The sequence below is a fragment of the Vidua chalybeata genome, chromosome 16 (genome assembly GCF_026979565.1).
Source record: "Vidua chalybeata isolate OUT-0048 chromosome 16, bVidCha1 merged haplotype, whole genome shotgun sequence".
Lineage (NCBI taxonomy): Eukaryota > Metazoa > Chordata > Aves > Passeriformes > Viduidae > Vidua > Vidua chalybeata.
The window spans coordinates 827,621-855,555 of record NC_071545.1 but is presented as its reverse complement, the minus strand read 5'-3'; the positions used below and the strand labels follow the sequence as shown (position 1 = coordinate 855,555).

General features: G+C 53.1%; 1 protein-coding gene across 1 annotated transcript in view; it reads left to right on the top strand.

Moving 5' to 3' along the window:
- Positions 1–27,935, top strand: part of LOC128796192 (ankyrin repeat and fibronectin type-III domain-containing protein 1-like) — a 192,708-nt gene that overhangs the window by 98,395 nt on the left and 66,378 nt on the right. The window contains exon 4 of the mRNA XM_053957619.1: positions 19,265–19,305. Coding sequence (XP_053813594.1) covers positions 19,265–19,305 — 41 coding nt within the window. The remainder of the gene's footprint in view (positions 1–19,264; positions 19,306–27,935) is intronic.

The window sequence follows — 27,935 nt, the reverse complement described above, 5'->3', positions numbered from 1 at the left end:
CTCCCCAAGGCCAGCACAACCATAAAACCGTCTAATCCGAACAGGCTGGGGCAGAGCCGCCTGCTGCCATCGGGACAACTCTCTGTGTGTGGTTCCCATTTAGTGCAGATTTATTTCCTCTGGGTCGCCGGCTCTGCTGTTGCTCACTCCTTGGCTCTGCTTCTGGGAGCATCCAGCATTTACCTTCTTACAGCAAGGGGCTTTGGGGGACTGTAACTTCATTGTACGTGTCAATTAGGAAAACACCCTCAGGAATTTCCTTTCTGATGTTGCCTGGCTCTACAATAACCTCTGTCTCCGTGGTTGCCGGCTCCCCAGAGCCCGTCCTGCCAGAGCAAACCGACGGGGAGCTGGGAGCAGGCTCAGCTCCGCAGACGCCTCCAGCTCCTGTTCCAGCTCCCTCTGAGCGCCGAGCCCCATCTCGTTTCCATTTCTCCTGCACTCCTCACTCCCTCTCTGGGCGCTGGAGTTTGAGTTGTTTTGGAAACCGCTGCGACTCCGGCATGACGTCACCAGGGTTCTGTAGTATCTCTGTCTCCATCCTAGTTAGGCGCTTCCTGCTCCCTGGCTCTCACTCCAGCTCGCCTGGCGTGTCTATGCTCTTTCTTCTTCTCCACAATTCCCTAGAGATTTCTTTTAAACTTTTCTTCCCCCATTCCCTTAATCTCTTACACAGTGGTTTTGTCTTTCCCTTTTCTTTTTTTTTTTTTTTAATTATTTTGTTTTTTCCCCTCCTCTTCAAAAATGGCTGTTTTGCCCCAAAACTGGCTCTCCCAGTTGTAGCAGGCACCGTGCCCTCTCTGCTGCTGCTGGGAATCCCAAGGTGTTGGCGTGCTTCTGGCCAGCTCATTCCCAAGGTCCGGGGGCAGGTAGGGGAGCAGGTGATCCCCAGCCCCAGCAGTGCCATGGTGGCATTGGGCAGGGTCTGTCCTGTGGAGGGGGTTTTCTGCTGCCCCTTTTGTGCCAGCTGCAGGGCTCAGGCTGCACCTCCCCTCTCCTGCCTCAGCTCCTCTCCCAGCATCCCACCTCAGCCCAGCTTTTCAGGCATAGCAAATCCATTCTTCACCCCACATCCCCAGCCAGAGCTCCCTGTGCTCTGACACCTCCTTCCCTGCCAGCATCCATCCTGTTCCTGCTGTGAGAACCCACATCTCTGTGCCACCCTGGGACCAGCCCTGATTCCAAGCACTGCTGTCTCCTGCCTGGAAAAGCGTATGTGTGGTTTCATCATGACTCTCTAGTGAGTGTTCACTAAGCACGAACAAAATACGATTTATTTCTTTAATTTCTTCCCTCACCACTGCTGAAATGCTGCCTGATTGCAGGCAGACCCCCCAGGGCCGTGGCTTTCCTCTCTCCTCTTGCTTATTCATCCCGACCCCCAGCCAAAGCAGTATGGGGCTGTGCTTCCCATGGGAGCAGTCCTGGGAACAGCACTATTAAACTTAAAATACAAAGATGTATATAATATGTGTGGGCAGGAGTGTATATATATATATATAAATAAATATATATATATAATTTCATATTTATATATTTAATATTTATTTGTATTTGCAAGGGCATGTAGTGATAGGACACAGGGGAATGGCTTTGAACTGAGAGAGAGTAGGATTAGATGGGATATTGGGAAGGAATTGTTCCCTGGGAGGGTGCTGAGGCCCTGGCACAGGGTACTCACAGAGCCTGTGGCTGCCCCTGGATTCCTGGAAGTGCCCAAGGCCAGGTTGGACAGGGCTTGGAGCAGCCTGGGATGGTGGAAGGTGTGGGATGGATGGGAGGATAGGAGGGGTGGGATGAGATGGGTTTTAATGTTCCTTCCAACCCAAACCATTCCATGATTCCATGATTCTGTGATATGCACCTGACCACCTCCTGCCCTGCAGGAGCTGGGCAGTGCCACACCTGCCCATAATGACTGGGTAAACTGAGGCACATGGGGTGAGTGCCAGGAGTGCCATATGATCACAGCCCTATTGTGACACACACCCTTACTTTTCTGTCCCTGGGTGTGCCTGGAGCTTGTCAAGTCACTTAATCCCTGGAGTATCTTTTTAATGTTATTTGGATTAAAGTTGAATTTGGGCATTGGCTGTCTCTGGCTGTGTGAACATGTGGAGCCCAGGGGTGAAACCCCAGTGAAGATCAGAGGCTTTAACACAAACTCCTGTTAAAGTTTTGACTCTTTCTGGGGAGAAATGGGATCTGGATGCAAGAGTTTCTTTATCCCAGTTCAGCCAGTTCTTCCTCAGCCTTTTTCCTCCTCACCCTTCCCAAAGATCTATGCTCATATTTATTTCTAAGTCGCTTTCTACACCTGTGGTCAGCAAGATTTGGGTGCTGCTCACTTGCCACAAGCTTGTGCTGGACCAGGGGCTCCTGCATCCTCCCCGCTGTGCCCATCTGCCACATGCCCCTAAAATACACAAGCAGACCAGCAGGAAGTGACCGGGGAGCTCCTTGCAGTGCTGCTGCCTCTGGGCAGTGGATGGACAGGACTGACGGTCCTGGTTGTCCTGCTTAGCAGGGAAGTGTGAGGGCTTTTATGGACAGACTGTGGGAGTGGGAAACATGGGACCCTGTTGAGGGCACAAACCCCTCCTGGTGTCAGAGGCTGCTGTTTCCAAAGCACAGGGAAGCTGGGGTGAGTATGTGCTGAGTGTTAAATGTGGCAGGGCCGGTGCTGCTGGGCAGGGCTGGGAGTCACATGGGGATAAGGCAAGGGGAATGATGCCTTCAGTGGCTCCTGAGGGATGGGACAGGGGGAACAATGTCATTTGTTGCTTGTAGGGTATGGAGGGGTTTGTGGTGAGAGGAGCTGTAAGTTTGCTGTACCTAGTGTCAGCAGCGTGGGCTTGGTGTCTGCTGCAGCTGGGAATTCCCAGCTTTGCCCTTTGGATGGGGGTTCTGAGCTTTCATTATGATCACACCCAGGAAGTCAGAGATGAAGTGAATGTTTGGTGAGAGCCACAGCCCGTCACATCTGTGCCCCACTGCCTGGCTGTGCCTTTTTAGGGAGCAGCTGCACCCTGAGCTCGGGGGTTGAGGCTTCTGCAGCCACTGCCCAGGGCCCTGCCCTGCACTGCCCGGTGCCCCAGCACCCACATTTCGAGTGTGGCCACCAAAGCTTGTCCTGTGGGTTTTCACCAGTAACCTTTGGATGTGGATGTGGCATTAAAGGATCACTTTGTCTTTGCAAATGCTGGGCTTGTGCAAGCTTTTGGGGTGGGCACTCCAACCCCACAGACCTGTCTGTGCTGGGAAGAAGCCATGGGACTGGGGATGGGGCTACTGGAAGGATGCAGGGACCCTAGGAAATCTTATACCCTTGTTTTCTAGGGACAGATTGGTGTCATTTCGTTTCCCTCCATCCAGTTGTTTGGGATCGTCACGCTACCAGGGTGTGCAGGATGCTCCTTTCCAGGCAGGAGTTGGCAGGGACAGGGAACCCTGCCTCTGAACAGACATTTCCATGAAGTTGCCTCGAGGTCTGTCATTGCTGCTTACCTGGGACAGCTGCAGAGGCCTGTAATTGTTGGGAGAGGCTGTGGGTGGCCGGATAGGAATCTTGGAATAGGCTGCTGCCCTCCCAGCAGGGAGAACCTGGCCACCCAGGAGGGAGAGGAGGAAGACAAGGAGAGAAGACAGAAGAAGAAGACGAGAACGAAGAAACAGAGATAGAGAGACAAGAAAACGAGATAGGGAAGAAGCAGGGACCTCTGTGCAGCTCTGAGTACTATAGAGATGGTGAGTGATTTCACATCAGACTAGGGGGTACCAAAGAGATTTACTGGGAAAAAGCTAAAATGCATTCAAGGCAGTTGTTCTTTTCATGAGGTTCATAGAGAATTTTGTGTTTCTGTCTGTGGGGAAGGCCAGATGGGCTCAGCAAGCATCCTGGAGGACTGCTGCCCTGTGGAGTGCAGAGGTGAGCTCTGCCCAGACCCCTGTGTGTGGGAGGATGTGCCAGAGGAGGGGCTGTGCCTGATGAGGGACACATCAGAGAAGGGACCTCTCCAGTGGCATTGTAGCAGCCAGCCCTGAGCTGCCATGGCTCTGAGCCATGGCTCAGTGGGGTGTGGGTTTGACCCAATCCTTACCCCAGTTTTGGAGGGTTCCCATGCCCTCTGAGCTGGAGCTGGGCAGGAGCCGGTGGGATGGGGTGAGCATGAGGACACGGCAGGAGCTGCAGGGTGGGACCAAGAGTAGGTGCCACAAGGAAGGGCTGTGGGTGGCACAGGGAAGAACAGGAGCCCTGCCCAGCCCTGAACGCCCCAGCCGGTTGGAGATGTGCCTTTCGCACGCAGGATGTGTCACCTGCGTCCCGAGTGGCTGCTGCATTTCAGCACAGCCCTTCCAGCTCGCCTCTGCTGCCGCGGGAGGATGCCCTGCCTCAGTGTAAGAGCGCTCCGTCCGTGCGCGTTGCCTTGCCCGGGGATGCTGGGCTGGGCTGCCCTCCAACTCAGCTGGAGCTGCCTGGGGTTTTACTGGAGACCAGGTGGGTCCTGTCTCCTGGTTTCTGTGTCCAGGGGGTGTGAGAACTGTCACTGTGCTGTCCCTCAAGTGACAGCATGCTGCCACCGAGGTGCTTTGTGGGGCTGGGCCTCTGTGGACTCTCCCAGCATGCCACTGTCCCACAGGCATTCCTTAGGTTTGTTTGGCTATGGACTAAAAATGGTTCTCAGGTCCTGAGTGGTGGAGGAGAAGGGACTGTTTGGGTTCCAAAGGGGACGGGCAGCAGTATGTGGTACCAGCTCTTGTGCTGGGTGGCCCCAAGGAGGTGGATTTGGATCTGTGTGTCATGGCCCCTTGGCAGAGCTGGTTGGGAATTTTTCAGGAGAGGGTTGCTGCGACTGAAAGCTCTGCACAGCTCTGACCTTACCTACTGTGAGACAGTACGTGGTTTTATAAAACAAGATGTGGATATGACATAGTCTGAGCTCTCTGGCAGGATTTACTGAGGTTGTATCATGTCAGGGGCATCCCTTCTGCTCCATCTGCGGACACAGTTGGAAGTGAGTGCTGTGGTAGTGTTTGTTTAGAGGTCTGCTGTGCTGCACTTGGCCAGGCTGACAGCATCAAATCTCCTCTGCCTGCAGGAACAAATACTTTGTAGTGGTGTGAGGCATCCCAGGGACCCTGTGGTGCCTCATGCCCTGCAGCTTCAGCCCAGGAACAGGAGGGCACCAGTGGGGCTGGGATGCCTCTCCCTGGGCACAATTACCATCATCTTGGCATGATGTTGGATGAGTCTCTGAGCCCAGTCATTGAAAACACCATTTTCTGGAGGCCCTAAAAGGCAAAAATTAAAAAAAAAAAAGTTGTTATGTGATCGGTTCTGGTGATAGCCATCCCTCTGTGTGGTGTTGGGGTCACTGGGCCCTGCAGTGAGGCACCTGGTCGCTGTCCCTTCACTTGGGCACGCGGGTCTCTCCCTGCACCCTGGCACGGAGGTGCTGCCCTGTACCTGCTGTGATGTGGGGACTGTCTGAACCAGGCAATGCAACAGACACAAGTGCTGTAGCAGGTTATCAAATTCTGAATAAATTTAGAAGGGCTTTCAAGTTCCAAAGGGTTTGTCAGTTGTGTTCTCAGTCTCACATCCTTGGTAAAGCTCCCAGGAGCTTTCACGTTGAGTCCAGAAAGGGGTGGAAGGTGGATGCTCCCTCATACACACTTTATTCTCCATGCTGACAGCAGGAGTGCCAATAAAACAGCTTTGTGTTGTCTGTGGTGGTTTGATGTGCTGCACTAAGAGCATGTGGAGCTCGTCCAGCCCCACCTTCCCAGAGCGCTATGTGAACATGACGTGTGGCTTCTTGTGACCAGTAAATAGCATTTGGGGAATGAAAAAAAACCAGAAAAGTTGGTTTGTTATTCTTAGTGATATATGCAAGAGCTGTCAACTCCATCTTGAAATCATGAATCCCTGGGTATTCCTGGGACAGGGCAAAGGAATGCATCCTGCAGTATTTTTTCACTTGGAACAACCATTTGGCTCTTCTTGGTTTGAAAAGTTAAACTTGGGCTGAGTAGCAAATTAATGCCGTCTCTTAGTCACTGTCTGGCCAGGATGGAAACACTTCTCTGACCTGGTTTATCTGCATATCCATCCTGATGGCTTGGACAGGGCTCACTGTTGGCTGCCGGCTCCTTCCCAGGGCGCTGCTGGCTCTGGCGCCAGCGCCGCGCAGTGCCGATAGTGCAGGGGGAGCTCAGACGTGGAGATGCTGGTCCTCATCAGGGTCTCAGGGCATGAGAAGAGGTGCTTTCTAGAAGGTTCTTATTTTTTAGGTTTTATTTTTTTGTTTTATTTTATAAGGATTTTTATTAGATTGGTACAGCTGGAGAAAATAATTTCTTCTTCAGGCTGCTTCTTCATATGATCATGGAATGGTTTGGGTTGGAAGGAAACTTAAACCTTATGTTGTCCCAACCCCCTGCCATGGGCAGGGACACTTTCCCAAGCCCTGAACAACCTGGCCGTGAACACTTCCAGGGAGGGGGACCTGGGAGCTTCAGACCAGTGACAAAGGGTCTCTGTGCCTGGCCCTTGACTGGTTTAAAAACTCATGAAAGATGGGCTGTAGCCCTCATTTTCATCTCGTGGCCCACATTTCCATCTCCTAGCCATCCTTCCTATCTGCTCACCTCCTGCTGTGAGCAGTGGGTCCACAGGTCTGGTGGGAGGAATATGGAGCTGGGTCTTCTGCACAGGAATTCCAAACAGGAAAGAAAACTTGGAAAGATACCACCTGCACTTTGTGTATTGTTTGTGTAGGTCAGGTGAGGAACCAGCTTGTTTTGCGGTTTCAAACATGACAACACATTCCTGGGGGCTCGGGAGTGTGTAGCCAGATTCAGGGTCATATCCTGTCTCCCATGTTTGTGTCACCGGCCCCTTGCTGCTGTGCCCCAGCCCACACCAGTGCCATGTGCCCATGCTAACAGCATTCCCAGTGTTGCATCTGCAGAAATCCAGGAAAAAGGGGGATTTTTATCCACCTCAGAGCCAGTGCAGGATAAGGGGAAGCTTGAGGCTGCCCATGTAGGGGTTCCTGCATGTTTGGGTGCTGTGGTCAGCACCCACATCCCAGGCTGGGGATGGAGCACCTCGACAGGGGTCAGGCTGAGAGCACTCTGCCTGGTGCTAGCCCTGGCCTGAGGCATCCTCACTCCTCTGCTGTTCAGGAGACTCCGGGCTGAAGATTAATTAAAAAAACCCTAAGGAAGAGATGATTTCCTAGTGCTGGCCAAGAAACGTGACACTGAGCAAATAGTAGAAAATAAAACAAAAATAAAGTTCACATTGGATCTGGAAACGGACATTTAATTTGCAGCATCGATGGTCTCTGCGTGCAGAAGTCTCAATTTCAGCTCAGATCTCACGAGGCAGAAGTCCCTGTAAATGATATTCCTGTATGCACGTTCTGGAGCCCTGTGCCATGTCGTTAACAGAGCGCTCCTTCTGGGAGTACATTCTTCCCTCATTTTCTATCCCCATACATTAAATTGATAGTTTGGGGGATTACTGCTCTTTCCAAGCTCACATGGGTGGAGTCCCCTTTATATGGCCATGCTGGTATGTAGTGAATTTGAATTGGCGCAGCAGAAAACTGGAAAATTTGGAACAGATAACTGTCTCCTATCTTTATATGGGAACATCAGAGTTCCTAGCTTTATTCTGGGGTTCTTGCCATTCCAAATATAATTTATTCTTTTATATAACTGTTTTCATATGATACACTCTGAAGAGCGGATAATGGTTTGGGGAGGATATAATAATTTTTTTCCCCCTCCAAGGCTGTCTTCCCAATTAATGAGATTGAGAACACGTTCCAAAAATCTATTTTTCCTCTCTGAGCTTTTTATAATGTACTCAATTTATTCTGTAGTGTGTCTTGTGCGTCCTTTATGGAGCTTGATTCCTAAATATTTGGTGGTGGTTGGCTGGCTGGAGCCTGTGTAAATGCTCAGTTGTGGGAGCAGTGAGGGACTGGCTGTCCTGGTCCCTTTCCACTTAAGAAGGTGGACTTGGGGACATAGTAAGGTCATCATTGTCCCCACCATACTGCTGACCTCAGTCTTACTACCAGATGGGGTGGCTCTGTGGGAAGCCGTGTGCTCTGTGGGGATGGAGGGGTATCCTCATCCCCTGGCTCCTTCTTCCCTCCTGTCTGGATGAGAAATAGATGGCCAGGACTGAACCAGTGCATCCATCCCTCAGGAAAGGCTGTTCCAAGAGAAATGTGCAAAGCTCTAGGGGCTCTTTCTTCTTAAAGCTTCACCTGTAACCAAAATTAAGTTATTGTACATTTTTCTCTGCTTACATTGGTGATGCTCCCAAAAACCTGTGGCATATTATCCTAGAATCATGGAGTGGTTTGGAATGGAAGGGACCGGTCTCTAAGGGACCTTAAAGCTCATCTCATTCCACCCCCCTGCCATGGGCAGGGACACCTTCCATGGTCCGAGGTTGCTCCAAGCCCCATCCAACGTGGCACTTCCAGGGATGAGGCAGCCACAGCTTCATATGAATGTCAGAGAGCTTGCTGCTCTGAAATGGGTCAGTTGATATGTTACAAGCCCTATTTAAAAAACAAACAAACACTTTTAACTTGAGAGTAAAAGTGAATATTTAGGCCTAGAGGAGTTACTTGGGCCAGTGATGGTGGCAAAGGGTGCTCAGAACAGACCTTTCAGTGTTACCCAGGTAGGGAAATGGTTCCTGCTGTGTCTGAGCAGTGGATTTGCTCTGTATTGTGGAGCTCAGGTGCTCCCTCTGAGTCACATCTGTCCCTGTCCTGACCAAACTATATTTTAGCTCCTGTTGCCTTGAGATAAAGCTGGGGCAGCACCCCAGGAGCGTATTGTAGCCTTCTGTAAGACCCAGCTTGCCCAGCACCATCAGCTTCCCGGGGATGAGCAGTGCAGGAGGAGCAGGCTTCCCGTGCACTGGGCTCAGTGCTGGGTGCTGAGGAGGAAGAGGAGCATGATGAAGAAGTCAGCTGTGAGGAGCATCCTTGTTTTGTGGTAGGCTTCTCATTCTGCAAACAGCCCTGCTCTTCCTCCAGGGCTAGGAGCGGTTACGGTCATTTTGTGGTGGCAGCCACATTCCTGGGAGTGGGGATTCACATTTACACTGATTGAGTCAGATGTTGTGTGACTTTGGGGAGCCACCTTCAGGGCCAAAAGCATGAGAGAACTGCTCTCCAATGGTGTTTTGAACTCTGGGTGGACGTTGTTGTCCAGAGAAGCCGTGGTTGCCTCTGGATCCCTGGAAGTGTTCTAGGCCAGGTAGGACAGGATTTGGAGCAAGCTGGGATAGTGGGAGGTGTCCCCATGGCAGGGGGTGGAATGAGATGAGATGAGATTTAAGGTCGCTTCCAACCCATTCCAGCCCTGTAGAATTCTGTGTCTCGTGCAAGGGCTGGGTTCTGTTCACGTCCCTGCAGGTCTCATGTGTGCTGTGGTTGTTTATAACTTGTGGTGGGTGACCAGTCAGGTCCCCTGGATCCCTGCTCTGCTCAGATCCTCCCCATTTTCCACGTGTGTTACCCCAGGAGTTGTTTGATGACAGAGGACACTTCCTGAGGGTGCTGTGCTTTGTTGGTCCTGGTCTTGCTCACTGAGATGACAGCATTACTGCCTGTTGGGGGGTCTGTGCTGCCAAGGCTCCCCTGTGGGGCAGCAAACCCCAGGCAGTGGAGGTGGGACACCCCACTGTGGTCCTCTTACATCTGTGCCTTGTCCCTCTCAAGGGGCTGAGGCTGCCGGGGGAGAGGGACATTCCCATGAATTTGGTTTTCCAGGCAGACTGGAGGGGTTCCCCCAGACCCAGTGCTGGGGGTGTATGAAGGCAGTGGGACAGACAAGGGAGAAGCAGAGCTCTGTCCAAGGAGAGGTGGGGTGGCTGGAAGGACAGCAGGGATGGCATGGGACCAGCAGCCTGGCTCTGCACTGGTGTCAGGTCATGGTGGGGGTATGTTGGCAGGCCTGCTCCCTGCCCAGGTACCCCTGGCAGGGGGTGGTCAGGGCCCTTGGACATCCCCTGACACAGTCTCCTGGGGACTCTCATCCTTGTGCTGCTCACTGGTCCCCCTGGGAGCCTCAGGGAAGGGGTGTCCCCAGCCCGAGCTTCAGCCCTGTGTCCTCTTCCTCAGAGGCTGCAGCGACAGGGGAGCAGCCAGCAGGGAGGGGAGGGGAGGGGAAGGGAGGGGACAGGAGGGGAAGGGAGGGAAGAGGAGGGCAGGGAGGGCACCCTCGTTTGCTCCCCACGCTATAATTAGCTGGGCTGGCGGGCAGAGATGCTGTCAGGCTGCTGACATCCAGCCAGGCTGCGGGCACGCAGGGCCGCGTGTGAAGTGCACGCTGCAGGACAGGGTGTGATAGGACAGGGTGTGATTAATTAGCTGCAGGTTCTGGGAGCTGCGAGCTTACTACTCGGATCTAGCTTCTTTTCCTGCTTTTTTATTTTTTTTTAACCAGTGATGAAGGATAGAACTTCACCTATAAACCAGTATAAACATGTAGGAGGATGGAAGTGTTCAAGGCCAGGGTAGATGGGGCTTGGAGCAATCTGGTCTACTGGAAGGTGTCCCTGCCCATGGCAGGGGGTGGAATAGGATGAGCTTTAAGGTCTCTTCCAACCCAAACCAATCTGGGTTTTTATGACCTGGTGTGCCCAAAGATTAAAAAACAACAAAACCATTTGTAAATACCAGGCAGCACATGAATGCAATTATGAGATCAGACAGCTGACATCCCCAAAATGAGGCAAAATAAAAAACCCACCAGGTTTTAGCAGGAACACAGGCCCGGCCACGCTCCCCTCCAGCACGTGCTGTGCTCAGGGCTTCCCGCTATAAATAGCAGTGAGTTCAGCTCCACAGCTCAGCCCTGATCCTGCAAACACTTAAGCCCAAGCACAGCTCCTTCCCGATGTACTCCAAGCTGCTGTAATAGTTTGCAGGCTCTAATCATGAAAAAGAAGGAAAAATAAGGTGGAGAAGGGAGGTGTGCAGCCCACCGGCGGTACTGGCCATGGGTGACTGCAGCCCCGTGACTGCAGCTCCCCTGGCATGGCCTGCTCCCTCCCTGCCACTCCGGAGGGCCGGCTGAAGGACAGCACGGAGCCAAGGTGCCCAGGCCTGTGCGTGCATGTCACTCTGGGTGCTGTGGAGCTGGCAGGTTTACAAGCTCCTGTGGTTTTGCCAGCAATTTGACAAGTTCTTCCATCCGGAGAAGCAGCAAGTGCAGGGTCTGGCTGTGGTGGCCCCGGCAGGGCTCTGGGAGCTCCTTCCACAGGGAGACTCCAGCACAGAGCCTGTGCGTGCCTGTGTGGCTGTCTGTGCATGAATGAATTCCTACAGGCATGCAGCAGTACAATAGGAGTGGAGAAAACAAAGTTTCCTGGATGAGCTCGCAGTAAAGAAATGCTTTGAAGCTTGGGTCAGCCTAAGCGTGGTGTGAGCTGTGAGGGGTTTGTTTGCGGGTGAGCTCCCCTTGGCACGGGGAGTGTGGCTGGGAAGAGGCTCAGCTGGGGAAAGCAGGGCTGGAGAGGTGCTACAAGGGGTGGGAGGGCAAGGAGGGAGTGCAAATGGACCTGTTTAATGAGGGTGCTGGCAGATGCTCATGAGCAGACTCACTTTTTCTCCCGCAGGAAGGCAGGCTGGGATGGAGTTGGCCCTCCCTTCACAGCTGACAAGGAACCCCAAGTGACTGTGAGGGTCTGTGCTTCAGCCAGCCCAGTTTTGTGGGTGTAATTGCTGAGGGACAGAGATGGTGAGGGGTGGGGGGTCCCTGGAGCCATGCTGGCATGGCGTGTGGAACCAGGGCCTGGCTCCTTTCTCCTGCTTCAACACAGATCCCTGCTCCACTATGCAGTGCACCTGTAGGTGAGCTTCGAGCTGGAGGAGAAGGCAGAGGAAACAGCATTAATGATGTTAGGAAATTTGACACTGTTCTGGTTGGCCTGGCCCTGAAGAGTGTACAACCTGCTGGCAGGGCAGGCTGAGCTGCAGAGACATGCTTTGGAGTGAGGGGCTGGTGATGTGGCTGCTGTCCCAGAGAGCCCATGCCATCACTGCCCTGGGGCTCAGGGAGAGGCTGGGTGGAGATCTTAGAATCATGGAATACCCTGGAATGGCCCCACAGGGATTGGACCCAAGTTGAACCTAAGAGCTGGACGTAAGTCCAGTTCCTGTCCCTGCACAGATCCCTCAACAATCCACATCCCTGAGATCATTGTCCAAACCCTCCTGGAGCTCTGGCAGCCTTGGGGCCGTGCCCATTCCCTGGGGAGCCTGGGCAATGCCCCACCACCTTCTGCTGGTCACCCCATTTTCCAAAGAACCAGGCTTATGTTTGTATTTCAGGTCCTAGAAAAACACCAAGGCCTCCCCTCCTGGGTCCAGCTATGAGGGTGGGTGAGCAATCAGAATGGCCACTGACCCTCTGCTGAGCTGAGCTGGAGCAGGGTGGTGCTCACCTGCTCACACGTCTGGGCATTGTGAAGGGCTGGGGTCAGGTTGGTGTCTGAGCGAGGCTGTGGCACCAGGGGGACAATGAAACACAGCCCCTGTTCCCTGCTGGCTCTGTGTCTTGGGCAGGTGCCTGGAGGACACCACGAGCTCCCCAGCTCCCGAGTGCAGGCTTTGCTGCTCTGCTGGGGGGTGGTTGCAGGGCCTTGGTTCTGTTCTCTGGATTGCTTCAGTGTACCATGTGTGCACAGCCATGTTTCTCTTCTCCTTCCCCCCTCAGTGGTCCAAACCCCCTTTTCTCTGGTTTCCAGCTTGTTTTTCACCTTCTATTGGACTCAAAGCCCAACTTGGATGTGCATCACTGCCCTAGGCGCACGCGTGGGGTCAGGGCTGTCTGCAGGCGAGTGTGAGAGCCAGGTCAGGCTCCCGCTCTGAGCTGGCTGGGATGAGGTAGCTGTGGAAGAATGAACGTGCTAGAGCCACTGGCATCCTCCCTGGCTGGGTCGGGTCTGGGGGGCATGGCCACCCTCTCCTCAGATCCTTTGCAGTCAAGGCAGGAAAAGGCTGGGGCTGAGGGCTCACACCCCTCCCGTGGTCCCATGGGTGCTTTGGCCTTGCCAAAATACCATCCTCTGACAAAGACCCTTCTGTAATTGCCAGGGGTTGTGTCCTCTTCCCTCCTTCCCTTGAGCCAGCCATTCTCGTCTGGGCAGCTCTGCCTGCCCCCCACTGACCCTTCCACTGCCACCAGATTCATTTTGCTGGGTCATCCACGCTTTACTAAGACACCCCAGGTCTCCATTCCTTGTGCTCCATACTTCAGCACACAGGTAGGATCTGCTCTCCAGCCAGGATGGCCTTTGGGAGTCTTGGCTGCCCCCAGCTTGGTGGCCTGGAGCTCCCTCCAGGCTGGCACCCACACTGGAGGCAGGAGTTACCTCTGTGATTTTCAGCTCAGCAATCTGGTTCATCCAGCCTGAAATTCAAGTTTTCGGATTTGAGGGTTCATCTGGCCTCAGCTGATGTTTTGGGGCTGCTTGGGGCTATATTAGCTCGGGGCCCTGGCAGTGCTGGGGCTGTTTGAGGAGTGCAGTGTTGGGAGCAGGTGGCAGGTGGGATGGGTGCTGGAGTCCACAGAAGGGAGGCAGCATTCCCAGAGCCCTTTGGCTCCTCAGCCAGCCCTTGCCAGAGGGTTGGAGGGAGATGGGGTCCATGGAGTACCCAGCCTGGCCCTGCTCCAGCCCTTGCTTGAGAGGATGCTGTGAGCTGGGGTGGGGGCTGCCATCTCCTTCTTCCTCCTCCTCCCAAACAACCACTCATATCCCAGGCTCTGAATTTTATTCCCCTTCCGACAGTCAGGCATCACCTCCTGATTACTCATAACTGCAGCATGTTGCAGATACACAGAGCCTGGGGAATGGCTGTGCCTGGGAGCAGAACCACCAGGATCCAGGGTGACAGCCAGGAGGGACTGGGGGGACAGGCTGTGCAGCCATGGTCCCCAAACCCTGCCCTGCCCTGCCCTGGGGGCCAAGCACCTCCTGCCTGTGCCCAAATCCCCCTGGAGTCTGTCCAGCCCTGCTCCAAGTGCAGCTCAGGGACGCTGAGGTCCCGGCAGGTGAGCAGGTGACAGTGGCCGTGGGCAGCACAGCCTGCAGCCAGCAATGGCTTGTGAGTTTGTTTTGCAGAATCCTCTTCCAGCATGGAAAATTCAGTCATCCCTCAGTTTTCTTCTGGTTTGTTTGTGTGGGCATTGATTACGCTGGGAGTTACTGAGCCAGATTTTATTGGAGCGACTTAGAAAGCTGCCACCTGTGAGCAGCCACTGGTCTTTGGGGATTATTTTGGTATAGTTGCTAAATAATTGCATGAGGCTTCTTCAACCTTGCTAATAACTCTGTTCTCGCAGGGACACTGCCTAGAAAAAAAGATGAGCCAAGATTATGCTTGGCAACATTTATGGGAGGAAAAAGTACAACAGGATTGATGTCTGCTGGCAGGAAGAAATAAATAAAACAATACCTCTGTCTTAGCCCCTCCATGAACATCCTTGTTTCCAACCCCAGGTCTGTAATCTTTGTAGCATGGCTGAATTTTGAAATTCAGCACACTCCTTTAAGTCACTCATCATGTCTGTCTGCAGCATGTTGTGCTAATTCTGACTAGGGACCAGCAGGGCTGGCTTTGGAGATGAGCTGGCCTAGGGAATCTGGGCTGCTGTCTTACCTACACTGTGTAACTCACAAAATTATTTAGTTAGTGCCTGAAACATGAAATTGAATGAGCAAATTCAAGCATTCCTGTTGGCCCAGATTCATAGAATCAAGGAGTAGTTTGGGTTGGAAAGGACTTTAAAGCTCATCCTGTCCCACCCCTTGCCATGGGCACCTTCCACTATCCCCGGTTTCTCCAAGTCCCATCCAACCTGGCCTTGGAGACTTCCAGGGATGGGGCACTCATCATCTGGGATAGCACCCTTGTATCCCACCTTCCTCTCCTGGCCCTACTGGGGCACTGGAGGGATGGAGCACATGTTCTGGGAAGTTTTGGTGGCTACCCTTCCCAGTGCCATGTGCCAGGGCAGCAGGGGCTGCTCCTGCCCCCACAGGTGCCTCTGTGCTGCCCATGCCTTGGTGTCTCAGGATGAAAGGGTGGAGATGGGTGCAAGCCTTGCTTGAGGTATTTGTTTTAGAAAGACAAGCTGATAAAAATTATTTCATTAAGGGACTTAAACTGTGCTTCGTCAGCCCTGAGTCATCAGTGAAGTGAGCAAGTGAGGAGCAGCAGTGGGTCCCGCCGGAGGGTGACTCACGTTGCAGCGTGGGGCTCACAGGGACTCAGAGCTGGGTGATGCTTCTCTCCCTCTGTCAGGATGGCTGGGGCTCCCAGCACCCTGAACAGCAGCAGGAGGTGTCTGGGAGTCTGTGAGACTCCCAGATTGTTTTGGGAGCTGAGCCACACTGTAGTTGCACCTCTCTGCTGTCCACAGCTCTGCTTTGATGCGCAGGAGCCATCAGCAGTCACTCCTCCAGAAGCCTGGAGACCATCCAGGAGCAGAGCATGCCCACAGGCCAGTATTTGAGCTTTCATTGTCTATTTGCATTGATAGAAGCCTGTAGATCCCCTCTCAGTCCCAGTTCCCAGTAAGGTCAGGACCTGTCCCATCTACACTGGTTTGTTTAGTGAGTGCTGTAAAACCTGCTCTATCCCTCCCGCATGGAGGTGTTGAAACTCTGCTCAAGCCCAGTGCCAGGACATTTTTCCTAAGATCCAAGATGTGTGTTCTCTTTGCCTGACCCTGCTTGCCTAGTCCCACCCTTCCCTCGGCCACTCTTCCCTTATCTTCCCCTCCTGTGGATGTGGCTGAGGCTGCGATACCCAGTGGGACCAAGGTGGCACTGGTGGCACTGTCCCTTTGTGTGTGACACTACAGTGGGCAGTGTCCATGGCCAGTCCTGCCCACAGCCTCCCCCATTCCCTGTGTGATCCCTCATTAACCTCTTCAGGCCATCACCAATCCCCCAATGAGGAGAATCTTCCCAGGCAGGGCTCTGAGCTCTCTCAGTGCTTCAGCTCCTACCAGGATGTTGTGATGTCCCTGCCCTTGGAAAGGCCTCCAGCAAGCTCTGCTCCATTCACTGGTGGTTATTGTGCTTTCCTGGACACTCTCCCAGAGCCCTCTGGATCCATGGCCACCTTGGTTTTGTGCTTGCTTAGGAAAGAGAAATGCAGCATGGTGGGATTGACCTGTGCAACTCCATCTGCCTATTGGGCATGGTCCTGTTCTCTTTTGGAAAGAGTGTAAGGAGGCAAAGGGCTGTGCCTGAGCAATATGGGGACACTGAGACACAAAGTGGAAAGAAATGGCTCAAGGGCAGACTTCGGGATGGTGGTACCACCACCAGCTGATTCAAAGCTCCTGGTCGTGCTCCAGACCCAATTCCTTGGACATGTTGCTGAAATTCTGCTTTTCTTCTTATTTGCTATTTTCTTCATGAGTGTTAAAATTAGTAATTTTGGCTCATCATTGCTGTAATCACTGCCCAGTTTATTGGTGGTTTTTTTTTTTTTTTTTTATTCTCTCTGCAAAGTTAGTTCCTTATTGTTTTATCCCAGATGTCTAAAATCTTAGTTTTCCACTGGCTGTGGCATTGATGGGAGCTTTTCCCGTGGACCTCTGCTGTGGCTGAGTGGAGGGTCTGGCTATGTGAGGTGCAGGTTATCCAGATGTTGTTTCAATGGCATTGAGAACACTGTTTGTGGGTGATTTGTCCTTAAATATCAGCAGTTCTCCATGATCCCCACTTGCACAGAGAGCAGAAAGAACTGAATTTGTCGTGGCTCATGAATTTTGTTGAAACTGATCCATAGTTTGGGAAGTACCACTTTGGGTTTTGGGTGTAAGTTTAAGGACGTAAGGAAATATCATATGGGAATGCTGTGCTGGAAGGAGTGGAGCTGTTCCTGGGTGTGCTCTGGGCTTGCAGGGCAGCTCCCATTGCTCAGGTCCCATCACTCACTCTGAGCAGTTACTGCTGTGCTCATTTTTCTGCTGCCTCAGGAATGCATGGAGTGGTTTTGGAGACCTGGGGATATCCTGGAGATCTCTCAGCCCAACCCCCTGCTCAGTGCAGGATCACCTAGTCTGGATTATCCTGGACATCCAGGTCCATGCCCATTGGGTCTTGGATGTCTCCAGGGATGGAGAATTCACCACCTATCTGGGCAGGTAGTGCCAGTGTTAGATCAGCCCAATTTGGTGTCTGGCCGTTTATTCGTGGGGCTTTGGTGCAGCTCCTTGCTGCTGTGGGGTCAGAGGAACAGCAGGGACAGCCAGGGCCTGTCCCCATCTCCACCTGGCAGGGCTGCTCAGAGATCTTGCATGTTGACAATCAGCACCAGGGCAGGTGACATCTTAGAACCGCAGAACCACAAAATCTCCTGAGTTGGAAGGGATGCACAAGGATCATCCAGTCCAACCCCTGGCCCTGCCCAGGACACCCCAACAATCCCACCCTGTGCCTGAGAACGGTGTCCAAGCACTCCTGGCGTTCTGGCAGCCTCAGGGCTGTGCCCATTCCCTGGGGAGCCTGGGCAGTGCTCAGCACCCTCTGGGGGAAGAACCTTTCCTGATATCCAACCTAAACGTGCCCTGGCACAGCTCCAGCCATTCCCAATGAGCTTCTTGCCCCAAATGGAAGCTGCTCCTGTGTGCTCCCAGCTGTATCCGCAGACCTCTGTGTGCCCTGGGCTGAGCAGCAGGAAGTCACACACGCACACTGTCATACCCTGTGCTGTGGGGTGGCTGCAGCCTCCCCACCATGCCAGTGACCAACCAACATCTCCGTGCCATGGAAAGGGTCAGCCACCACAGAACCACATCCCCATCTTGCTGGTTCCAGAGCTCCCTTTAGGTTATGTTTTGGTGACAGTGGATCCCTTCCTGCTTAAAAGCTGGGGTCCTCCTCTCCCTGCTGGCTTTGGTGGGAGCTCTCTTTGGCTTTGGCTGGCAAGGAGAAACTTTGGGATTGCTCTTGCGGGCCTGATTAGCATTCGGCCCCACTGCTCCTGCTGTTTCGAGCTGGAGCTCACCATTGCCTGGCAACCACAGAGCAAAACTACAACAGCCGCCCTGGAGTCCAAGCGGCTCCCGCGAGCCTGCACGCAGCGACACACGGGGACAGGGACGGTAGTGGGGCCACCCTGCACTGCTGCTCCCTGCCCTCCACCCCACAAGGTACACAGACAAGGATCATCCCCAGGACGAGGAGGAGGAGCAGGAGGAGAGGGCTGTGGCTGTGCAGCAGCTTTGGTGACTCCCAAGTCTGGTGGGTCTGTGTCTATCTGTCCCAGTGCCACCTGCCATGAGCATCCCACTGCGTTGGGCACAGCCTGCCCTGCACATGCCTCGGTGCAGGTATCATTCTGTGCTCAGGGAGCTCGTGTCATGCACTGGGGCCTCAGAGCAGGGCTGGGGGCCAGTCCCTGCTGTGGGTACCTCTGGGACAAGGTGTGTTGGGGGAGAGACTGGGATGTGTGTGGGGTACACGGCCCCATCCTCACGGTGTGAGGAGCTGCACACGCACTCTCTGTGTGTGCCACGCACACACCTGGCCCTGCACCCCAGGTGGGGTCCGTGCAGTGCCCAGGGCCCCCATGGGGAGGCTTGTCCTCACTGGGGTCTCACAGGGGACCATGGCACAGCCCATCTGTGGTGCTCTCAGACTTATACTCCGTCATGCTGGGGGTGGAGTTGGAGGGACAGGAATCTGAGCGAGCATCCGGGCTGTCTCTGCTTCCCAGTTTTGCATGTGCTTGAGGCCTGATGTGGTTTTCTTGGCATTGCTCCTGGCAGGAACTGTGGGCCTTGGGCTCAGACCCTGACCTGCCAGAGGGTCTTTGCAGTGGTGGTGGCTCAGCCCCTTCACCAAACCCGGCACTTTGTCCTCTTTCCAGCTGGCTGGACTTGACAGGACTTGAGTCCCTTCCTGACACAAGGTGCCACATTTCTGCAGAAGATACAGACATGCCTGAGTACATTGAATTCAGATCTAATGCATCCTCTCACCTCTAGTTTAACTCTCTATTTTTGCATCTTTGGTGCTGTGGGCACTGCCTATGGCTGGAGGGCCAAGCTGTCCTGTCCAGCCAGTCCACTAAGACCCATCGGGCAGGAAAATGACAGACACTGCCTTTCAGTGCTTCCCCACACATCCTCATCAGTGATACTTGCTTGGCAAAGGGTTAAAAAATTAAATACATCTATCTTTTGTGTCTTGCAGAGCCTGGGGTCAGCAGACAAGAAGGACTTTTACCAGCCAAAGTAAGTGCCAGTAGCAGTGGTGAGTAATTGCATGGAAATTCCCGGCTAGTCCATATTACCCAGCAGCTCCATGGCTTGCTAAGATTAGACATTTCAGTGTGCAAGAATAGCTGCTGCAATTACAAAAGTGAGGATAACAGTGGAAAGTCTGTCAGTCATGCTGGCTTCAGGGCATATGCAAATCCTTCCATCAGGTCAGAAGGAATCATGACAGCTCGACTGAGCCTGGGGGACGGAGCTGGGAGAGGGGGGCGCACTGGTGACCTTTCCCACCTCTGGCTCCCTCTGCTCCTGGTTTGCACAGCTGAGCTGCCTTGGAGAATCGAAGGACTTCGCTGCATGTCACAGCGGGCGGATCTCGCAGTGCATCTCCCACAGCTGTGTATCCACGCTGGTGCCCATTGTCTTCACCTGCTGTGCTTGGTGCAGCTCTGAGCTGCAGAGGGAGAGGGCGTCAAGGGGCTTTTAGAGCTATGGACATGAGAAAGCAGTTGGCTGCTTAGTGTGTGAATAGGTTACAGAACCTCGCCACAGCATGGCACCTTCCAGGTAAGAAGGTTGTGCTTGATGGATGGACTGGTTTGTTCCCATCATCATTTGGATAATGGCAAACTGTTAAAAGCCCTGCTGGGAGGTTGGGTTCTGCCCTGGCACTGCATTATGTGTTGTGCTGCTGAGCACATCTCCTGTGGGACCTTGTGTTGCTCCTGCTTTGCTTGGGAAAGTGAAGGTCTTCAGGTTATCACCTTCCTTCTGAAAAAACAAACAAACCAAAAAACATAGATGGATTTGAAGTTGTGGGACAGTGCTCTGATGGGCAGGATTGTCAGGGGAGCATGGCTTTGGACAATTCAGAAGGAATTGGGTTGAGTATTTCTCCTCCAAAGCTCACTGTCCCTCTGATCTTGCTCACTTTTTGCTGCTTTCCCAAGCATTCCTGCAGTGCTACATCCCAGCAGTGCAAGCAGCGTGGCAGAATTCTCGGTCCGAGTCAGGCTGGCCTCAGAGGGAGCAGGTCCAGGAGTGACAGGCTGTGTCAGGAAATGTTGTACAGATCTGCCTGCTCGCTGTCTGTCCTGGGAGAGCAAGTGTGTGGTGTGTGTATGCTCTTCAGTTGTCTGCTGATTCCTCTTTATGCCACCAAGAGTTATTAAAACTCGGTGCTGGTTTCTAGGTCTGTACTGAAAGTCTGATTTGAGGGAACTCCTTTGCCTGTTCACCCCAAGGCAGTGTGGCTCATCAGCTTTCCAAGACCTCAGGCAGATAAAGACTTCTGGAAATACAGAATATCTGCTTAATCCTGCATGGCTTTCTGGGAGATCAGAGGAATATCACAGGAGGTGATTGTGGATGCCACAACAACATGAATACACATTTGGCAAAGAGCTTGCGTTTTTGTGACCTCTCCCAACAGCTGTCCAAGATTTTGGTGCTCCTGAGTGTAGTGCTGTGTTTGTGAGGAGTCTGACAATCAGGTTTAGAACAGATAGAAGCATCTCCCATGTCTCAGTTCCAGCTGAAGCTTTGGGGAGGCTTGAAATAGGAGATTTGGAGGAAATCTTTAAAGAGCTCTTACTGTTCAGATTTCCTATGGTCTTGGCGGTTGGTAGCAATAATTTGTAGTGCTGCATTTATAACTAATCTCCTCTGAGAAATGAGGAATGTTTCTCTACCTTGAATAGGAGAACATGGGCTTCCCATCTCGCTGAAGATGTGGAGCTTCTGGGTCAGAGTGGGGGGTGCTGGTGCTCTTGTAGATACAGGATGTTTCATGGGAGTTTGTTTCTCTCTGCCACGAGGCCACGGGACCTCCGTGGTTTGGCCGAGCAGCTGTGGTGTGCCTGGTCATAACACTGTGACTTAGGTTAATGCCCAGCCCATTTACACTCCTCAGTGCCTGTTTTGGGGTTGTGATGGGTAAGTTTGTGGCCTGATGTGGCCTGGTGCCACTGCCCCCATCCCATCTGGCTTTTTGATCCACTAGCTGATGCCACACTGCGTCTGTTGGAACCCATCTGCAAGGCTGGACCAGGTGCTCTCTGTGGAGCCCTTCAGTTTCTGGCAGGGCTGGAGCTCGTCTTCCTCAGCAGAGAAAGGTTGATGGAAAATGCCAGAGGTTGAGTGGACCTGCTGAGGACTTGAGACAGCTCAGCTTGTCTGCAGCAGCTCCACAGCCCAGATTCACAGTTCCCCGAGCCCTGGGCAAGGCGGTGGCGAGCAGCCAGAGCATGGGAAGAGCTGAGCTCAGCTGTGGTGGTTCCTGGACACATCTGTGCAATGAGGGTGGTGAGCTGAGAGAAATCTGGCAGTGTGTAGCTGGTCCTGCAGCTCCCATGTGCCAGAGCAAACTTGACTGTGCTTCTGCTTTTCCTTTTCTGGCTTCTGAGGCATTGGCTCACCTGCCACCAAAGCCCTGAGCTGTGGGAGCAGGGTTGGAGCCACCCTGCTCTTGTGTCAGGCTTTGGGGCTCTCCCACAGCAGATGTTGGTCCTGAAAGCAGAAAAAGGAGACACACATGCCGGAAATCTCAGCAGTGAGTTTTGTCACTGCTTGTCCTGGGAGTGACTCCTGCTCCGTTCCTGCCGTGTTCAGCTTTCTCTAATCTTCCTTTATGGACATCAGATATTCCATCTGTTGAATTTTCTTGTGTCTCCTGGAGTGATTCCTTTCCTTCCTTTGTTGCCTCTTCCCTTCAGAAATGGAAATGTGTCCTCACCTCACAGTTCCCATCAGTCTGTCTTAGCCAACAGGCGGGTGTATCCTGAGCTCCTGGAACATGCCAATGCTGATCAACGGCATGGAGACATGTCCACCCTCGCCCATCAGCCTCTGAGGGCCCTTCCCCTCCTCCCAGTACATCCATGAGGTACAGATCTCCCACTGGATTGCCTCAAGATGCAGTGGAAAGCACACAGGGAGGTGTAGTGCAGGTGGATCTTGGCTATAGAAAGTCAGAGGTGCCCAGAATGGAGCTGTTGGAGCTGCTGCCTGCTCTGGGAGACGCCCTTCTGTTTGCAAGGGCTTCAGTGATGGTGCTTATGGATATTCCTGTAAGAGCTGGCCCATGTCAGGAGCTGGGTCTCCTGATTTTTAGTCTGGGAGGTAATGTTCCCTCTTCCATGGTAAATGGAGGGATGCAGCCTGAGTCCAGAACGCTGAAGCATTAACCTTAGGTAAAGTTGCATCAACTGAAAACTGAAAGGGGTAGAGACCACCAAGGAAGGACCAGTACTGGCACATAAAGAGCTCCTGTAGCTGAAATACCTGAGAGAGGAACCTGGCATGTTTGGACTGGCCACAAGTCCAGTTGTTAGTCAACATCTGCACAGGTATCCTCACCTGCACTGACTACTGCAGCCGTCCCACATGAACAGGTACAGGTGCCTTCCTGTGTTTCCAAAACAGTGTGTTCAGACGTCAGAATGGTTTATCCTGACCTAACAACTCTCATCTGATGCAGTCTGGGCCCATGCCTCCCCTGGTGCAGCCCTGGCTGCAATTCTGCTCTGACCAGAGTTCGTAGGGATTGGGGAAGAAACATGGGGTGGTATCAGTCCAGCCCCTGAGCTGCTCACTCCTTTGCCACCCCACTTTTGGAAGGTGCTGATACTGGCAGCTGTAATGCTGTCAGAATATCCAGGCTTCCAGAGGTCCTGCCAAATTTCTAACACAGGGCCCTGGCTTCTCTGTCAAGGCAGCAAGGAGCCACTGGATGAGGAGCCAGGGGCAAGGACACCATGCTGTAAGACAGGAATAGGCTTTCCTGGGACAGGAGGTAATAACTCTCCTGGCAGGGCTGGGTGGAAGTCTCTATTTCCTCTTCAGGGTAAGGAACTCATATTCTTTAAAGCAGAAAGAAATGTTGGTAGTAATGGCACTCATAAAGCCCCTAGCAAATGCAGACTGAAACACCTGGGCTTAATAAAGTGTCACTGCTTTGCAGTGGGAGCTGCCCTCATCCCCCTCGTGCTGCTCAACTGTCAGGAAGCTGTCACTCGGGAGCAGGGAATATCTGCTAGGCACTCTGAGGTGTCAGGAGGGACACAGCTGTAGTGACAAAGTGTTCTCCATTGATCCGCTCCTCCCGTCCCCTGGGACGGTGGCCGTGCAGAAGAGAGCGGCTGTCTCGGAGCCCGCCCTGCAGCAGCAGGATCCCACAGCCCTTTCGGGCAGGCACCTCGTGGCTCTATCTCCATCTCGGATTAAAGGCTGCCCCCGCCCTCTGTCCTCCAGCCTCAGATGTGCAAACACGCTAGGAACCTTTGAAACCACCTCCCAGAAAGCAGCAGCTCCAGTTTGTTTTGCCTCGAAGTCATTAAATGGAGCTGTCTCCACAGCTAATTCTTTGTCACCTGGCCCTTACAGCAGAACATTTCATCTCCCAGACTCCAATCTTGCTATGCCAGCACTTAGATGAAAGTGTTTCCTTGCTGAATCATTATCTCATAAAACATTGGTGGTTTTAAGGCTCTAGAAATCAGTATTTACATTTTGGAAGCATTAAGGACAATCATAATAAGCGTGATTTGTTCCTAAGCCAGGTTTTCATTTCAGTGCTTCCTTCCCTCAGACATTATTGTTATAGTAATGATGATAATCACACACATATAGGCAGTGTTTGACTTCTTCTGTGGTGGCTGAGAATTGTTCAGCTGGGAGCTCAGGTTCCAAATGCTGAGTAGAGGGAGGAGGACACACATGGGAAGTGGGGAGAAAGAGATGGTGCCAGTGACACCAGGGAGCTGTGGGGTAGGAGAAGCAATGCCAAGACCACATCTGCATAAAGGATACTCATTAGGATACTCAGTGATGGAAGAAACTGTCCCAAAACCACCTGCACAGGTTTGGAGAATGCTCCCAGCTTTGGCTGTAGGAAAGGATGAAGCACCATCACCAACATCTCTGGTGGCACTGGGATGGCAGAGCTGTGGAGGGTGAAAGAGAAACGTTGGGGTCTGTGGGGTGGGGGCTCTTCGGGCAGGTGCGGGTTGGAAGCTGAAGGGGAGTGTAGCCCTCCAGAAGGGATCATGAGCACAGTGTCTTCACTTCCAACCCCAAATCCTAGCCAAGGCAGATCTCTGGAGAGTCGAGGCATGATCTCCTTTACACACAACATATTTAAGGAAGGTTCTGGTGCTGGTTTGGGGTATCCTGGCAGTGGGGCTGACCCATTGAAACTGTATAGCAAACTTATAAAATATTCCCCCTGGAGTTTGGCCAGTGGATTCAGTCTGAGCTCCAGGCAGGTGGAGGAGCTTAAATACTTTGGAGAGAAAGGAAGGGAATCCTGGAAAGGCACTTTGTAGAAATGTAGTCATTCAACAAATGCCAGTCTGGGAATGGAGAGCAGAGCTGACCCTGAGCAGCCTGGGAGCAGGGAGTTAGGAGAAGCAGGAATGAGCAGTGGGGAGCAGCAGGGAGCTGGGGATTAGCAGGAGTGAGAATGACCTGAGGGGTATCTTATGGCATGGCAGAGGGTTGCCCTGGACCTTTGCAGTGGGTGCAGGAGTTCAGCTGATCTCCTGCCAGTTCAGAACAGGCAGATCCAGGCTGTTCCTCTGGGCTGTGGAGGAAGTTGGGACTGGGCCCCGAGGAGGAGTGGTGCTGGCAGGGATCCGACAGGAGCTCAGGCATGGAGGAGCCATCACCCTGCTGCTTTGCACTGTGGCCTCTGGGCTCCCTGCCCAGGCTAACATTGCTGTTTGCTTGGGAAGCTGGAAACTGGTACCAGTTTGTACCTGGGGATGAGGGCAGGGCCCCCTGCAAAAGGCCTGGCTGTCCTGCTCTGGTCCCCTCCCCACTGCAGCCTGGGAGGGCAGCACTGCATGATGTGCCTGGGAGGTCCTGCTGAGGACCGTGGCTCTGGTGAAGTCTGGATGAACACTGCTCTTACTCATTTTCTTTCTTATTGCTCCTCGGGAGAGAGTGCCCACCCTGGGCTCCTGTGCCCACTGGGCCTGGCGGATCATGGTGGGACGCTCTGCACACAGAATGGGTGCAGAGGAGGCCACAAAGATGCTTCCAGGGCTGGGCCCTGTGCTCTGGAGCCAGGCTGGGAGAGCTGAGGGTGTTCAGCCTGGAGAAGAAAAGGCTTCAGTGGCACTTCATTTCAGTCTTCCAGTACTTAAAGGAGCTTATTAAAGAGAGGGAGAGTGTCTTGTTTACATGAGAGTGATAGGACAAAGGGGAATGGTTTTAAAGTAAAAGAGAAGAGATTTAAATTCGGTATTGGGGAGAAATTCTTTCCTGGGAGGGTGGGGAGGCCCTGGGAGGGTGGGGAGGCCCTGGCACAGAGTGCCCAGAGAAGCTGTGGCTGCCCCTGGATCTCTGGCAGTGCCCAAGGCCAGGTTGGACAGGGCTTACAGCAATCTGGGATAGTGGAAGGTGTCCCTGCCCATGTCAGGGGGTTGGAATAAGACAGGCTTTAAGGTCCCTTCCAACCCAAACTATTCTGGATCCATGGTTTTTCAGGATGACATCAGGACCCTTGATAACCAGAATTAAATGTGTTGGCCCAAGAAAGGTTTGAACAAGCATTTGGTTTTAGTGGTCCCTGGAGCCCAGGGGACAGCAGGAGGAGTTGCTAGGGCTGGCTGAACTCATTTCAGCCTGCACGGGCTGCACAGGCCATGGGAGCACTGCACCAACCCCAGGCCCTGTGCCTGCTCTCCCCTGGGAATGGCCCTTGTGCACCTGGTATAAAATAAAGTTTAGGGTTTCATTGTTTCTCTGCAGCTTTTAACGTGTTAAGTGAGGTTGCAGCGTAGGCTCTCAAAGTGGCAGTTGTCATAGAAACGTGCAGGGCTTTTTGCCTGATCCCCAGCCCCTTTCTTTACACCGAAGCTGGGTTGGATTTTGTCCCCCCTGTAATTTCAATCCCATTCCAATTAAAAACCTGCCTGGGCCTGATTCCCTGTCTCCAGCACTGCCACGCAAGGACTCAAAGTCTTTCTGTCGCGCTTTCTGTTGTCCCAGCTGAAGGGCGTGTGTTCCCCTGCACTTCCCTGGGGGGATTCTGTCCCTTTGAAATGCCAGCAGGGATTGGGGCTCAGCCCTTGTCCCCCTGCAGAGCCTCTGGGCAGCACAAGATTCCTTGCTCACCATGGGAGTCCCTCTCCTCGCTGTTTTTTCCAGAAGGAGGGAGCAGAGTGGGCATAGCCCCTCCGTGCCTGGGCACTGGGGCTCCCCGGGCCACTGATGGGGACATGAGGATGGCATCTGCTGCCCTGCTACTCTGGGCCTGGGGCTGCCTTCCCCTCTGGTGCTGGGAGGACAATGCTGCCAGCTCAGCACTCAGGCTGGCACAGGAGTCACCTAAGCACCAGCTGCAGCCCTGCCACGATTGCAGCGCCTGGCATTAATCATGGAAAGGGAATTGAGCGTAGGAAGATGGGCATTTTTAACAAATAACCAAGCCTGCTTTCTCCCCTAAGCAAGAGAGCAAAATGTTTGCTGCAGTGAGTCAACACAGAGATGCTTTAGCCATGGGAGGTACCGCTGCCACCCACAGCAGCCATCGGTCCCAAAGACAGCCGGGTACAAAAGGGACAAGTGGGGAGAGGAGTTTCCTGAGCTGCTCAGCCAGCAATCCCTGCTTTCTCCAAGACAGAGGGATCCTTTCCCTCATGCTTTGCTTCTGGCACAAGACTTGATGGGGACTCCTCAGAGGTAGTTGGACTTTTAGCTCAGAACTTCTGCTTTGAGGAGCTCAGTGCCACCCCAGCTCCTCATGGCTCCAAGGCCAGGACTATCTCATAGGATCCCAGAATGCTTTGTGTTGGAAGGAACTTGAAAACTCACCAAGTCCCACTCCCTGCCATGCCAGGGACACCTTCCACTCTCCCAGTTTCTCCAAGCCCCATCTAATCTGGCCTTGGACATTTCCAGGGATCCAGGGACAGTCACAGCTTCTCTGGGCACCCTGTGCCAGGGCCTGCCCACCCTCCCAGGGAACAATTTCTTCATAGCATTTACTCCAAACCTGCTCTCTGTCAGTTTAAAGCCATTAAACAGCCCTCCTGAGCCTTCCTCCTGTGCACAGCAGGAGTCAGCCCTGGAGCTCCAGTTGTCTGCTGGGATTCATTTGGGTGGGATTTAGGTCGATTACATCACTCCTTTGGCCTCCCATGTGTTGCAGGGATATGAATTACCCACAAGCTCCTGTAGAGGTTTTGGTTGCCTTCTGAGAGTTATCTAATTCTCTGAGTGTCCCTGAGATGTATCTAATCCTGACCCAAAACTTGCTAGAATTTGCTGGGCTCCACTTCCCAGTCCCTGCCTTCTGGCACGTCTTGCTGATAAAAGCAGTTGGCACCACTCTGGTTTTTTGGTGGGTGGCAGATTTTTATCAATAAACTCAATATAGCTCAAATCTTTTGCAGCATGGTATTTTCTCCAGCCGTCAGATCAATTTTGTGACTCATCCCTCCAGGCTGTGCTGTTTTAGTGTCCCCTTTAAACATGGACACCTTAATTGCAGGAGTGGCAGTGACAGTCCCAGCAGTGCAGTATGTGCAGCTCTCCTGCTCTCCCCCAAGAACTGCATCAGCTTTTTTCATCACAGCATCACATTAGAGCCTTGTGCTGGGCTGCTCACCCGTGGTGACCCCTGACCCTTTCTGGAGGCTCCC